The sequence below is a fragment of the Rhinoraja longicauda genome, chromosome 2, assembly GCF_053455715.1.
Source record: "Rhinoraja longicauda isolate Sanriku21f chromosome 2, sRhiLon1.1, whole genome shotgun sequence".
NCBI classification, from domain to species: domain Eukaryota; kingdom Metazoa; phylum Chordata; class Chondrichthyes; order Rajiformes; family Arhynchobatidae; genus Rhinoraja; species Rhinoraja longicauda.
In genome coordinates this window covers 81219947-81234322 of record NC_135954.1, presented here as the reverse complement: position 1 = coordinate 81234322, position 14376 = coordinate 81219947, and the positions used below count along the sequence as shown (strand labels likewise).

At 43.1% G+C, this 14376-nt stretch overlaps 1 protein-coding gene across 3 annotated transcripts in view; it reads right to left on the bottom strand.

Moving 5' to 3' along the window:
- etv1 (ETS variant transcription factor 1) overlaps positions 1 to 14376 on the bottom strand; it is a 104933-nt gene that overhangs the window by 26851 nt on the left and 63706 nt on the right. For all 3 annotated transcript variants that reach the window (XM_078421988.1, XM_078421966.1, XM_078421977.1), the window contains one exon: positions 4190 to 4258. In XM_078421988.1, the coding sequence (XP_078278114.1) occupies positions 4190 to 4258 (69 nt within the window). The remainder of the gene's footprint in view (positions 1 to 4189; positions 4259 to 14376) is intronic.

Here is a 14376-nt window from a genome sequence, read left to right as displayed (position 1 = left end):
CTCTTGTTTGAATACATGCAAAATTAAAATTAATGTCACTCTGATATTAATGGCACTCTAATGGCACCTCCAGACTCAGGAACAGCTTCATCCCCAGGGCCATAGCTGCTATGAACCGGTCCTGCTGAGCCGGATGGCCACAACGCATAGATCAACTTGCACTTTACCCTGTCTAAAAACTGTTACAATTGTTTCGTTTCGTTGGGTTGCTGTTAATTACTTAAATTATTGCATCGTATGGGAGGCGCATTCCCAATCTTGTTGTACCCCTGGGTACAATGACAATAAAGATATATTGTATTGTATTGTATTGTATATAATGTGAATCTTTAACATGAATGGAATGATTCTGCTTGTACCATGAATGTCGACGTATGAATGTAATGTATCATATGCAGGCGATCCTTGCATTCTGGCGTTCATGTTACAGAAATTCACCCTGACACAATTCACAAGTCACGCACCAAAAATTTGAGATGTGGAATAAAACTCACACTCATGGAAATTATGTGAAGAAAGTAAGTAGATTAGCACTATTTATTTTCACCTTACACTTCTTGCAGATGATAGACAAAAAATGCTGGAGTAACTCAGCGGGAAAGGCAGCATCTCTGGAGAGAAGGAATGGGTGATGTTTCAGGTCGAGACCCTTCTTGCAGATGAGACAGGCTCACGTTATAGAAAAACACAATATGGACCGTCTTGGAAGGACACTACCCACCCCCCCCTCCACTCATCATGCAGGAGTCGCCTATATTGCTAGTTTTATAAATAAAGTATATTTAAACAAGAAACTCTGTTTTGAAAAGAAACCAGGTGAGGTGAGGTGATTCAAATATGTGACGGAGTATCTTACACCCAGCAGCATTTGAGACCTGCTCTCCTTGTTCACAGGGAGAGTGCAGATGAAAGTGAAAGCTGGCAAAGGGCTCAGCAGAGCCAGTGGCACAGAGATCCCGCCAATGTTAACAGCACGACCTCATTATCTTTCCTGTTCCATTTCCCAGCTGGCAGCCAGCCAAACTGACAGCCCAGCTCGCGGTGGGGAGAGACCTCCAGCTGCAGTAGGCTGCAACTGGTGACATCTGGAGATGATCCTCTCACACTAAGAGGAGAAGGCAGCTGATATGGAAGTGATGGAGGAAAGAGCTCAGAGGTTAATGGGTAGGGTGTCGCCGATTGGCCCAAGGCAAGGGCAAGGGCAAGGCCAAAGTCTTCTTGCTTATCCTTGAAACAAAAGCATTACTCTGAACTGATTTTCTTTAAGACCCCTCTTCCTTTTAGAGGCATAGAATCCCTCAGCAGAGAAACTGACCCTTCTCCCCAACTTGTCTATGCCGATGCAGATGCAGTCTGAAGAAGGGTCCTGACCAGAAATATCACCTATCTATGTTCTAGAGAGATATTGCCTGACCCACTGAGTTACTTCAGCACTTTGTGTCTTTTTTTGTAAACCAGCCTCTGCAATTCTTTGTGTCTCCCCCTGTTCCCCTTGTTTTCCAGAGCCCTAAAACACCTGACTCTAACTCCTACGATATTGAATGTCTTGGGCCCTTTTTGCTCTTACTCTTAAAATGCTGACTGACCTGACGTACACTTTCCTAATTTTCTGTTCGTATTTCTTTTTAATTGTCAGTGAATTATATACAGAATTCTGCGTTGCCTCATGCTACAGGACTTTTAAATGGTTTTAATGACAGAACAGAATTATTTACTAAGGCAACATATACAGTGACATATAAACTCAACCAATATAGAAAGGAATCATTGTCAAATGGCACAGAAACAGGCCCTTCATCCTACCAACTGCACTAACCATCAGGCACCCATTTACACTAATCCTTCAAAAATCCCATTCTATTCTCCCATTTTCCCATTGATTCCCATCTCCCCACTCGTACCAAGTCTATCACTATCAACCAACTAGAGGATGTTTACGGTGGCCACTTAATATAATTACCAACTAAATATCTGTGGGGATACCGGACCATGCGGGAGAAACCCAGATGAATCGTAGGGAGAACATGCAAACTCCACACAGTCAGCACCAAAGGTTGTCGGCAGTGGCTCTACTGGCTGCCACACATGTTTAGGTGCCTCCTAATAAGGAGGGAAATGGCTATCAGCCAACAAAAAGTTGCATACATTTTTCTGGGGAACAATATTAGGCAATAATGACACATTCTGCCTAATAATTCTTTCCTGTTCGCTTGCTCAAGGAGTGAGTTCAATATTAACAATTTTTCTCGCTCCACAGCTGCTGCTTGACTTGCTGAGTATTTCCAGCATTTTCTGTTTCTATTTCAGATATCCAGCAGAGTTTTGCCTTTCAATATTTGATAAGAACCTGAATAAAAGACAGGAACTTGTTGGACGATCTATTGCTCTGCATATCCTGACTCTCTTAAGTGTGTGCAATCGGGGTATTTATGATGATTCGCACAATAAATCACAGAATTTAGTTGCTTTTTGTGCCAGTTTCGCGTCAGGATGTTAGCGTGGTGGAGCAGATTGCCCATTGATTTTAGAACTCATCCATTTTTCATCTCATTGATTTCAATGAACTTAGTTATATTCTGCAAAAGGCAGGAATTCTACTTCATCATTTTCCTTCAAAGAGAAAAGTTGAACTATAGGTCGCTTAATGACTAAAACATTCATTGTTAGCATCCAATATATTATTATATATGAAGTCGGGGAGTATGTAAATCATGATAGCTTATGTTATGGACATTACACATCCACTTTCTGGAAAGCTAGCTATTACTAAAGTGCAGCTGGATTTAATCATGTCAGACTAGAGCGGAAATCTGCACAGCTTCTCCTAATTATCCACCATGACTTTGGTGGACGATCCACTGCAATCCCAGAGAAAGACCAGGCAATCAAGAACCCAATTCAGAACCGTATATTCATAGTCATAGAATATGGATACAAGATCTTTGCCCATGATGGCCAAAATGCCCCATCCAAGCTGGTCCCACTTGCCTATGCTTGGCCCATGTCCCATTCAAACCATTCTTATCCACGTACCTGTGCAAATATCTTTTAAATGTCATTGTACCTGCCTCAACTACTTCATCTGGCAGATGTTCCATATACCTGCCATCCTCTGTGTGAAAAGTTGCCCCTCAGATTCCTATTAAATCTTTCCCAACTGAACTGAAACCTGTGTCATCAGTGCCTGAGTCCCCTACCCTGGGAAAAAAGACTGTGCTTTCACCACATCTATTTGCTCATGATTTTATACATCTCTATTAGATCACTCCTCAAACTCCTGCACTCCAAAATAAATTGCTAGTCTGCCCAATCGTTCCATGCAACTCAGGCCTTTGAGTCCGGGCTACAAACTCACAATTCTTCTCTGCACTCTCTACAGCTTAGTGCCATTTTTCCTAGAGCAGGGTGACCAAAACTGAACAATACTCCAAAAGCAGCCTCACCAAAACAATGTATAATTGTAACATAATAGCACAACATCTACATTCAATTCCCTGACTGATGAAGATCAACATGCCAAAAGCCTTCTTCAATACCCTGCCTACCTACAACACTACTCTCAGGGAACTATGTACTTGTACTCCTAGATCACTCTACTCCACAATGCTCTCCAGGGCACTGGAGTTTACTGTGAAGGTCCTGCAGTGGTTTGACTTCCCAAAATGCAAAACCTCACACTTATTTGAATTAAACTGGATTTATGGGCACATCTTTTCCAGTCCCTCCATTCAGTGAATACTTTCCTGGACCATTCCCTCTCAGCAGTATTCCCAATTCCAAAATTCCAACATTGTTCACCCCCACCCCCTCCAGCTATTAAAAGCACTGTCCCCTCATGTAAACCGACCACCACACAAAGAGACACTATTGCTGAGATCGTCTTTGGAGAAACAGCCTATTCGCTCAAAGATTGGTAAAGATTAATCTCTCAAGTGTCTACCTGAATTACCACTTATCTTTCACCAAATTTATTGTGGACAACCAAGAGGAAGTCCATAATATATTGTTCTAAAAAAGGCATTTGGAATAAAATGTCTTTCAATTATTAAACATAATTTTTTTTTTCCTGAGCTTTAGCATTTCTTTCCCATAAAAACCCAATTTCAATTGTAGAATTTGTGCACATCCTGAACAATAAATTACACTTTTAATACAGTGGAGTTTAAAAATTAATGGAAAATTCACTTACTGTCAAATTTTTCAGGAACAACACAGGTGTCATCATAAAAATGCCTGGGACCTTTTTCATACATGCAACCTGTAGGTATAAGGAAAGAGATAATTACCACAGGCTATCATTAGGATGCATTTATCCCAGTTCAGTTTCCCTGTAGCTCACTGAGTGGAACAGGCCAGATGAATCCATCACACTCTCCTATGTATCTCCTTCCACAAAGACACACATTACAACAAGCAACTGCAAGTTTACAAAAAAGGACACAAAATGCTGGCAGGTCGGGCGGCATCCCTGGAGAATATAGGTGACGTTTTGGGTAGAACCCTTCTTCGGACTGATTGTAGGGGGATGGGGTGGCAGAGGGTGAGGGGTAAGGGAAGAATGCTGGAAGAGAGGAGGGGCAGGACGAAGCATGGCAGGTAATAGGTGAACCCGGGTGAACCCGGGTGAGGGAGATTTTTCTAGGCAGATGGTTGAACAAAGGCCGGAGATGAAAAAAAGCAGAATGTGAGACAAAAAGATGAAAGAGTTGCAAATTGTGAAACCAGAGGAAGGAAGTTAGATGGTGGAGGAGGGTAGAAATAGTTGCCAGATGATTCCCTTTGACAGTCCTTTTGCACATCCAGCCTCTTAAGAGAATTAAGCATAATTTGTAATTTATCTAAGGGACCAGGATAGTAGTATTGGCAACATAGATTACTGGACAGAGAATCCAATTTACAAGGAAGAGATGTGATGTGGAGCCTGGAGAGCACACTCTCTTATGTATCTCCTTCTTCCACAAAGGCAGACATTGCGGCACATTCCACATTAAATGCATTCTGGAATTCATTCCATCTTTGAGCACTGTAAAGAGCAGAAATCATACAAAACTCAGGTTGGCAATTGTATTGCTGGAGCTCCAGTGATGGAATAATCCCATGCAGCTCCTTCATGGGTTCCAGCCACTGCAGTCTTCTTCTGTTTCAGAAGACACATTACATACAGCAAGCCCTTTTTGGGTCAATTCTCCGCAACATTGCCCACTCCATTTCAAAATACACATTTATTGAACCTAAGGCAAGTCAATGAATGGAAAACAAAACGCTTTTGCAAACTGGCAACAATTTTGTGACACTGAAGGTGGAGTTTTACAGAGCACTGGAAGAGAACAAGCCCTGAGATTAAATGAGGCTGTGCCACTACATAACACAACACTGACCCTCATCAAAGGGGTTAATCAGTACGCTGCTAAAGTAAACTGAAAAATGCTCTGTGCCATGTAGGCACAGCGAGTCTTCCTCTAAGTAAACAGGACATTTTAGAAAAATTGCTAAGATTGTAAAATATTTATTTCATTGCAATGTTTACGTTCAGAAGTACTTAGATAGCCACCATTTAAAACACACATATATCAATCACACGAAACCAGGCGAGCATAGAAAGAATCAAATACAGAATAAAACAACCAATCTGGCTATTACTCATTGAAGAACTACTAAAAATGCACTGTTTCCCTGCAGATGAAATATTGAGTTTCAGGGACAATATTTTGATGTTAACTTTCCTGCTGACAGCAGATTTCTAAATTCCATTGCAATCAGAGAAATAAACAATTCTGAAGGAGGCAATTTGAGGTTGCCAATTTTTGTAAACTCATTTTAAGATTTATCATCCACCAGGAATGGTGTATTCAAGTGTGTGAGTGAAATTGTCAATCTCTGGGACAACTACTAGTTTAGTTTAGTATAGAGATACAGCACGGAAACAGGCCCTTCGGCCCACCGAGTCCCCACCGACCAGAGATCACCACGCATTAACACTATCCCACACACACTAGGGACCATTTACACATACACCAAGCCAATTAACCTACATACCTGTATGCAGACCTCCCAACATTTGATTTTACAAATTCAGAATTTTGATGTCCAAAATTCAGATTTTTACATCAGAATTCATAATATGGCGCGTAATGCAACTTTTCAGCAAAAAAAAGTATGCGCGTACGCGTTGCGCTACATTCCCTTGTGAAAAACGACTATTATTTCCAACAGTCTGTAGTTCTTGGACTACATGTACAATGTCAGGCCTATCATGAGCATATTCTATTATTATAGAAAGATTATTGAACAGAAATACTTTTTACAACAAAGAAAAATTGTTTTGTTTTTTTTGTCTATTTTGTTTTTTCCTTACACATCCCAATTCTCTTGGTATTGAATAAAAGAACAATGGTCATAAAATGTATGACTAAGTTATGAAGAAAGAGTTTCATTTAAAAAACTGCACATACCTAATTGAATTGAAGACATACTTGCTCTAGTAGTCTTCAACAGCAAATCACAACGGTGCATGTCCCCCCCAACATAACTCCCCACCACTCCCCCTCCCCCCTACTCCCCCCACCTCTCCCCTGCCCCCCTTTCCCCCCTACTCCCCCCAAACCCTCCCCCCCTTTCCCCCCAAATCCACTTCCCCACCCCTCCTCCCCTACTCCCCTCCCACCCCCACTCTCCCCCTCCATCCCCCCAACCCGCACTCCCTCCTCCCACTCTACTGCCCCCCTCCCCCGCACCCCAACCCCCCCCCCCTCCCCTCTCAACCTCAACAGGCCTCACGAGAGGCGAGGCCAGGGCAGCGGCCAGGCGAGGCCGGACCAGCGGCGAGGCGAGGCCAGGCTAGCGGCGAGGCGAGGCGAGTACAGCGGCGAGGCCGGGCCAGCGGCGAGGCGAGGCCAGAGGCGAGGCGAGCAGCAGGGCGGGGCGAAGCGAGCGGCGAGGCATGTGTTTTGCGGAAAAATGTGAGGCGAAATCAGAATGGCGGAAATGAAATAAGAAAGCGGAAACTTTCCGCCAAATTCGGAAGGGTTGGGAGGTCTGTGTATGTCAGTGTGGGAGGAAACTGAAGATCTTGAAGGAAAAGCCCACCCGGTCACAGGGAGAAGGTACAAACTCTGTACAGACAGCACCCGTTGTCAGGATCGAGCCCGGGTCTCTGGTGCTGCAAGCTCTGTAAGGCAGCAACTCTACTGCTGCGCCTGTGATTTGTCACTCCATAATTTGTTGCAAGTTTTATGATGAGATGTATACAAGTTTCAAAAGAAGCTAGCTTACTGAAAACACTGCAAACGCTGCCACTGACTTAAAATATAATGTTAGATAGACACAAAAGCACAGCACAGGAATGGGTCACATGGATCCTCTAGCCAGATCTGTCATTCAGTGCAATCATAGTTGATTTGCTTCATTCAGACCTCTTCTGTGCTCGTTTCACTTGGCCCTCAACTTCCCCACTCTTTTGAAAATTTAACAAAAGACAAAGTGCTCTAATAACTCAATGTGCTCTAGTAAGGGCGGCACAATGGCTCAGCAGTAGAGTTGCTGCCTTACAGCATCAGAGACCCGAGTTTGATCCTGACTATGGGTGCTGTCTGTACGGAGTTTGTACGTTCTCCCCGTGACCTGCGTGCGAGTTCTCCGGGAGCTCTGGTTTCCTTCCACACTCTAAAGACGTACAGGGTTGAATATGATATTATTTTCATTTTCCGGCCACATGACATGTATGTTTATAAACAGTGGGCACCAGCACCTTTCTGTCCACAAAATAAAACAAGACTCCAGAGCAGAGGCTTCCGAAGATTCATCACTCTGCAAGGAGGAATTCCTACACAACTCTGTTTAAAATGACCACCCCACATCTTGTAACTATATCCCATGTTCAAGACTTTTGCACTGGTCAAAACATCACCACATCTATCCTGACATGCTCCCTTACAATTTTATATATTTAATATCACCTCTCATTCTTCTATATTCTAAAGAATATTGGTCCGATGTTTTTTTAGTTACTGGAAATAAGGCCAACCCTCTCATCCCACAAATTAGCCAAACAAATCTCCTCTAAACGTCTTCAAATGCTAGTACAGTAAACCCTCATTATACTGGACCATAGGGATGGGGGATTGTGTCCATTATTGCCAAGTAAAGAGTTTGCGCCAACCACCTAGTGGTCACTCTGTGAAAAAAATAGTTGTTTTCAAATAAACAAGTTCTTTTTAACTGCAAAAAATGTATTTTTGTTACTGCTGAAGCTAAAAATACTAAAGATAGACGAATACGAGATAGAAAAATGCTAAAGATAGAAACAAAGTGCTGGAGTAACTCAGCGGGTCAGGCAGCACCTCTGGAGGAAATGGATGAGTGACGTTTTGGGTCGGGACCCTTCTTCAGACTCCTGACCTGAAACGTCACCCATCCTTTTCCTCCAGAGATGATGCCTGACTTGCTGAGTTACTCCAGCACTTTGTGTCTATCTTCGGTATACACCAGCAACTGCAGTTCCTTTCTACACTAAAAATACTGAAGGCTGTTTGTTACATTGTTTAATAGAATTAAATGTCGATCGGAGCAATTGCTTGTCAATTTCCATGCCTTGGAACCATGTGTCCGGGAACCAAAATCCATTATAAAGAGGTCTGTAATAATGAGGGTAACCTTTCTTAAATAAGGAGACCAAACCCAAATGCAGCACTCCGGTGCAGTCTTACCAACACCTTATATTGGGTATATGTAATCCAAATTGTAAAGGACAAAATATATATCACAGTAATGTCACCAATACAATGCATCCTGAATATATAATTTATGCCTCATACTCAAATTTGGACCGAAACAATATCAATATAAAACCACACTCCTCCCTTCAGGATGGAAGCATGGGTTGGACAGGCGCTCTCCTCTGTGGAAACGTTGGGTGGTCAGACAAGCCCGGGTGTAGGTTTGTATCAACTGCTTCACTGCCCTGACTGGGACCCTGGGGCAGCCGGTCACTTTCCCTGGTGGAGTTTAGAAGAATGAGGGGGCGGCCTCATTGAAACATATGGAATAGTGTAAGGGTTGGAAAAGTAGATGTGCAGAGGATGTTTCCACTAGTGGGAGAGTCTAGGACAAGAGGTAATAGCCTCAGAATTAAAGGATGTTCTATTCGGAAGGAGAAGAGAAGGAATTTCTTAAAGTTAGAGGGTGGTGAATCTGTGGAATTCTTTGCCACAGAAGGCTGTGGAGGCCATGTCAATGGATATATTTAAAGTAGAGATAGGTAGATTCTTCATTAGCGAGGGTGTCAGAGGTTATGGGGAGAGGGCAGGAGAATGGGGTTAGGAGGGAGAGATAGATCAGCCATGATTGCATGGCGGAGTAGACTTGATGGGCCGAATGGCCTAATTCTACTCCTATCACTTATGATCTTATGACAGACAGCCACCGTCACACAGAAGCCTAGGGACAGGAGGTCATTGTCACAGCTGGAGCTCCAAGTCTGCTGCAACCACAAAATTGGGATCTGGGAGCAGACTTCTGGGAGCAGAGCATTCATAGCATACAGAGCAGTATCGCACAGGAACAGGTCCTTTGGCCCACAGTGCCTGTGCTGAGCATGATGCCAAGTTGACTAATCTCATCTTCTTGCACATGATCCATACCCCTCCATTCTCTGCATTCCCATGTACTTCTCTAAAAGCCTCTTAAATGCCACTATTGTATTTCCCTCCTTCACCAGCCCTGGCAGCGCATTCCCGGCACCCACCACGCACTCTAGTCTTTGGCATTTCCACCCTCGGAAAAAGGTTCTGACTGTCTATCCTGTCTATCAATGCCTCTCATCATTTTGTATACTTCTATCAGGTCTCTCCTCAACGTCTGGTGTTCCAGAGAAAACAACCCAAAATTCCCATGGCTCCTGTGAGAAATCAAGGGGAAATCACAGAATATCAGCCTAAATATACCGACTTCATTGCCTTTTCTTTTTGTATTCCTAGGGTAGCATGTCTCCTCATCCCAACACTCTAGCGACATGGAGGGACACGGTACCTTTCACTCTTCCAATCCATCTCGACAAATCTGATAGTTTCCCAGTGAGTTCCGTCTTACTGGTCTTAAATTGCAAGACTTTAACTACAATTTGATCGTTTTAACTTTGAACTAAATCACATACTTTTGCTGCATTGAAAATGCAAACTAGCAACCCCAGTTTATGTTGCGTTCAGTAACAGATCTGCATTTACAGTGATTGATAAGTCTGCTGTTTTATAACAAATATCTGTGGGTCACTTACTATTCTGCTGTTGGCATGTTGTGCTAAAATCATCGGGAAAGTTTGAATGCAACAATTCAAAAGCCACAGGTAGACACAAAATGCTGGAGTAACTCAGCGGGATAGGCAGCATCTCTGGAGAGAAGGAATGGGTGACGTTTTGGGTCGAGACCCTTCTTCAGTCTCGACCCAAAATGTCACCCATTCCTTCTCTCCAGAGATGCTGCTTGTTAATCCAGATGCTGAGTTAGTCCAGCATTTTGAATCTACCTTCGATTTAAACCAACATCTGCAGTTCTTTCCTACAGAATTTAAAAACCACGCTTAGATATGTATATTTAAATAAATCTCATGTTGCAGAGGATAGATGTAGCGGAACTTTGAGGGAAGTTTAAAATAATCAATCACTTAAGTATTGCCGTAAGCTACAGTAGTCTAGCAAACCTTCACCTTGACATGCACATGTCTGTGAGCTCAGATTTAACCTCAAATCTAGAGAGTTTGTCAATTCCTTCCTATCTGCAGAAACTTGAGTAAACCCTGAAAATCTTTGTGGTGTACTTGGACTGGAAAATTGTCCAAGAAGCAACTTTCTTGGACAGTTGCACGCCCAAGAAACAACTGTCTTGGTTGTCCGCCCAAGTTGTACAACTGTACAACTAGTCTAATGTGCCTCTTTTTCAATCGCTCCTGATGTTTTCAGATGTTTTACTTTACATCTTTGAAATTGAAAGGCAGTGCCTTTTCAAGTTGTACAGTGTGAAATGCAAGTTCCAAGATGTTATCTGGGCCTCAAAACGCCAGAGACCCAGGTTCAATCCTGACCTCAGGTACTGTTTGTGTGGAGTTTGCCTAATTCTATTCCTATTCCTTCTGACCTTATACGAAGATCTCAAAGATAAAATTATGTATTTTAAAAGTTGAAATCCGTCTTTAATGCAGAGGTTTTTGATATTGGTTTATTATTGTAACGTGAAATGAGATAGTTTTTTGAAGCCAATAGCCAGATACACTGGTCTCTTGTCTCATGGGCATCCTATTTAAGGCTTTAGACCAAGCTGGGGAAGGACCTGCAAAGGGAAGTGTCCACAAGTCATGTTAGCTGCCTATTAGGATTTGCTTCTGGGTACAAGCAGAACTACTCTTTTTCAATATCTGCTTCAAACAATCCAGTGGCAGAGCCAGGAGAATTGCTGCTTCACGTGGCCTGAGACCCCGGGTTCAATCCTCAGCTCAGGAGTTGTCAGTGTCAAATGTTCACATTCTCCCTGTAACAGCATGGACTTCCTCTTGGTGCTCTAGTTTGTTCCCACATCTCAAAGACGAGCAGGTCAGTAGGGTTAATTGGGTGCCCAGTGTGTGGGCGAGTGAAGGGAGTTGAAGAGATTGTGGAATGAAGAAAAATAGAATTAGTGTAGGATTCGTGTGAATAGGTGGCTGATGGAGTGCAGACGTGGTGGGCAGAAGGGCCTGTTTCAATGCTGCATGTCTCTGCGACTCTACGAGTCTATCATTTAGCTGTACGCACTTACCAACTTCTACACTGGCATCAGATCACTGGTATCAGCAAATTTCTGAGCTCATATGCTCTTTTTTTAAAAAAGTGGATATTTGTAACTTGCAGTTGATTCTACATTTGAAGAGTCCGATATGAAAGATGCTGGGTGAAAGTGCGGAGGAGTAACATCTCAGGCTGCATTACCACATGGCTATTGACTGACATCCCCATGGGAGAGCTGGTAAAATTAATTTGAAATAGTACAGCAGTTTGCACCAGGAAACAGACTCGAGTCAAATTGAACAGAAAATGATTTTACAACTGAATTAAGTGTTATCTATCATAGTCAGATAAATACATCATACACAATGTACAGGAGAATGCTGTCAAGCTTGTCAGAAAGTCATCACTGAAGCACAGATTGCATGCGGAACTATGAGCAGTAAAACTATTCAATCAGAATGAAAGGACAATCCAAAATATTGGCTCGTTGTTCTGCAGCAAATGGAATGTGGCCCATCTTAATCCGACATGGGTCATTGGCTGGGCTGTAATGGCATGGCAAAATGGAAGGAAGTGTCCTCCAGACTATTGCCTGGTGCTTCCCTGTAACCTCAGCCGATGCTGAGATGTGGATTGGGTGCAAAATGGGATACATTGGAGGAAGGGAGATGGAAGGGGAGTAAATGAGAGTGCAGTGGGACTGGCTTCTTCACTGCCTTTCGATTTCAAAGATACAAAATAAAACATCTGAAAACATCTGAGGGCAGTGAAAACGAGATGCAAGAGACTACAGATGCTGGAATTTTGAGCACAAAACAAGGAAGCAGGAACTCAACAAGTTGGAGGAACAAATGTGGACGCTGCTCAGAGCATCACACAAACCAACCTCCATTCCCCTGACTCCATCTACACTCACACGCTGCCATAGTAAGGCTACCAGCAAAATCAAGGACAAGTCTCACCCCAGACACACCCTCTTTTCCCTCTCCATCATGCAATAGGTACAGAAGTGTGAAAATTATCATGGAACTCATAGTTGAGTCAAGAGGGAGCATATCTATGACTTTATATAAGAAGCATTCGTTTAGAAGGTGCCTTCGACAGAACAGATGAGCACCCTATGCATTGGCCCACTGTATCTCACCCTTTCATTTCAGGGCCATTTTTTAAACATCAGGAAAGAACAAATCTATCTTCCCCTAATTTCAGAAGCTTGAGGATACAAATACACATTGAATTCAATGAAATAAAGCACTGTTATAATATCTATACTTTATTTATGACTAGCACGGAGACTGCAAGCACAATTAAATTTTAAAAACCATCTCCACAAATGATTATCCAATAAAATAAGTAACATGGTTAATTTGGAACATCAGTGTCATTCTGAACTTCATCAAAGTAATGGCCTACCTAATAACATTACTTCTAATTAAATTGCCAGCCTCTCCATTTTGACCAGATCTAATAAAAAACAAACAAATGGCATTTAACATTTACAGTAATAAATTACACTAAATGCTATACTCAGAGCACTTCTGTATGCACAAAAGACCCTTTCCAGAATGACAACGCAGTACTAAATTCAATCCAAGCTCCGTAGCACCCTTGGTGAACAGCTGTAGTTATTGTTGCTATCAGTATTAACAGGCACTAAACAGCTTTGAACTGATTTGACAATGAGTTAGTGTCCTTGAAGCCTGAGATTTCTGATGAACTGTGGGGTTTCGTATGCCCAAAAAAATGTTTAATAAAGATTGTACTGCCCCTTAATTTTCCACTGATCAACGTCAGTGCCCAACATTGCAGGGGCATGATTTTGTGGTTTTGTAATCCATGTTGATTCTGGCCCTGAAGGTGATCCAAGGGCCATACCATCTATCTCAGTCACCCTGCCTGCTGCATCCCACATGCACTCAAAGTTGGAGTGACCGAGTGAAAATTTTACAATATACAGTCAATAACTGTAGACTTTGAAAAAAATACATCATGCTGGTTTTGAAAAATGCTTCATGTGAGAAGGTGGACCATGTAAATTGGGAGCAGAAACAGATCACTCGGCCCCCTCAAGACTACTATGCCATTCCACAAGACCCGAGTTGATCTGATGGCATACCTTTGGGCATCCTAATATGCAGTAAAGCGCAGAGTACTGGCAGGACAAAATTCCCAACACAGAGGTCTTGGAATAGGCCGGAATCCCCAGCGTCCACACCCTCCTACGGAAAGCCCAAGCCAGATAGGCAGGCCATGTCGTCAGAATGCCCGAGAGTCGACTGCCAAAACAGCTTCTGTATGGAGAACTGTGTCAGGGCAAGCGCTCAGTAGGAGGACAGAAGAAACGGTTTAAGGACTGCCTCAAAGTGTCCCTCAAAGACTTGGACATCAACCTCAGCACTTGGGAGTCTCTTGCTCTGGACCGTCCAACCTGGCGTAGCAAGCTCACCACAGGAGCCCGTGCAGCAGAGAACAGACGCGCTGCAGAGGCCCAGAGGAAACGCACCACGCACACAAGATCCAGGCTACCTCCACTTCCTACGTGTGGGCGTGCCTTCCGGGCCCGGATTGGCCTCACCAGTCACTTCCGGACCCACAGTCACCAATCCTCCAACTGAAAATGAAGTCA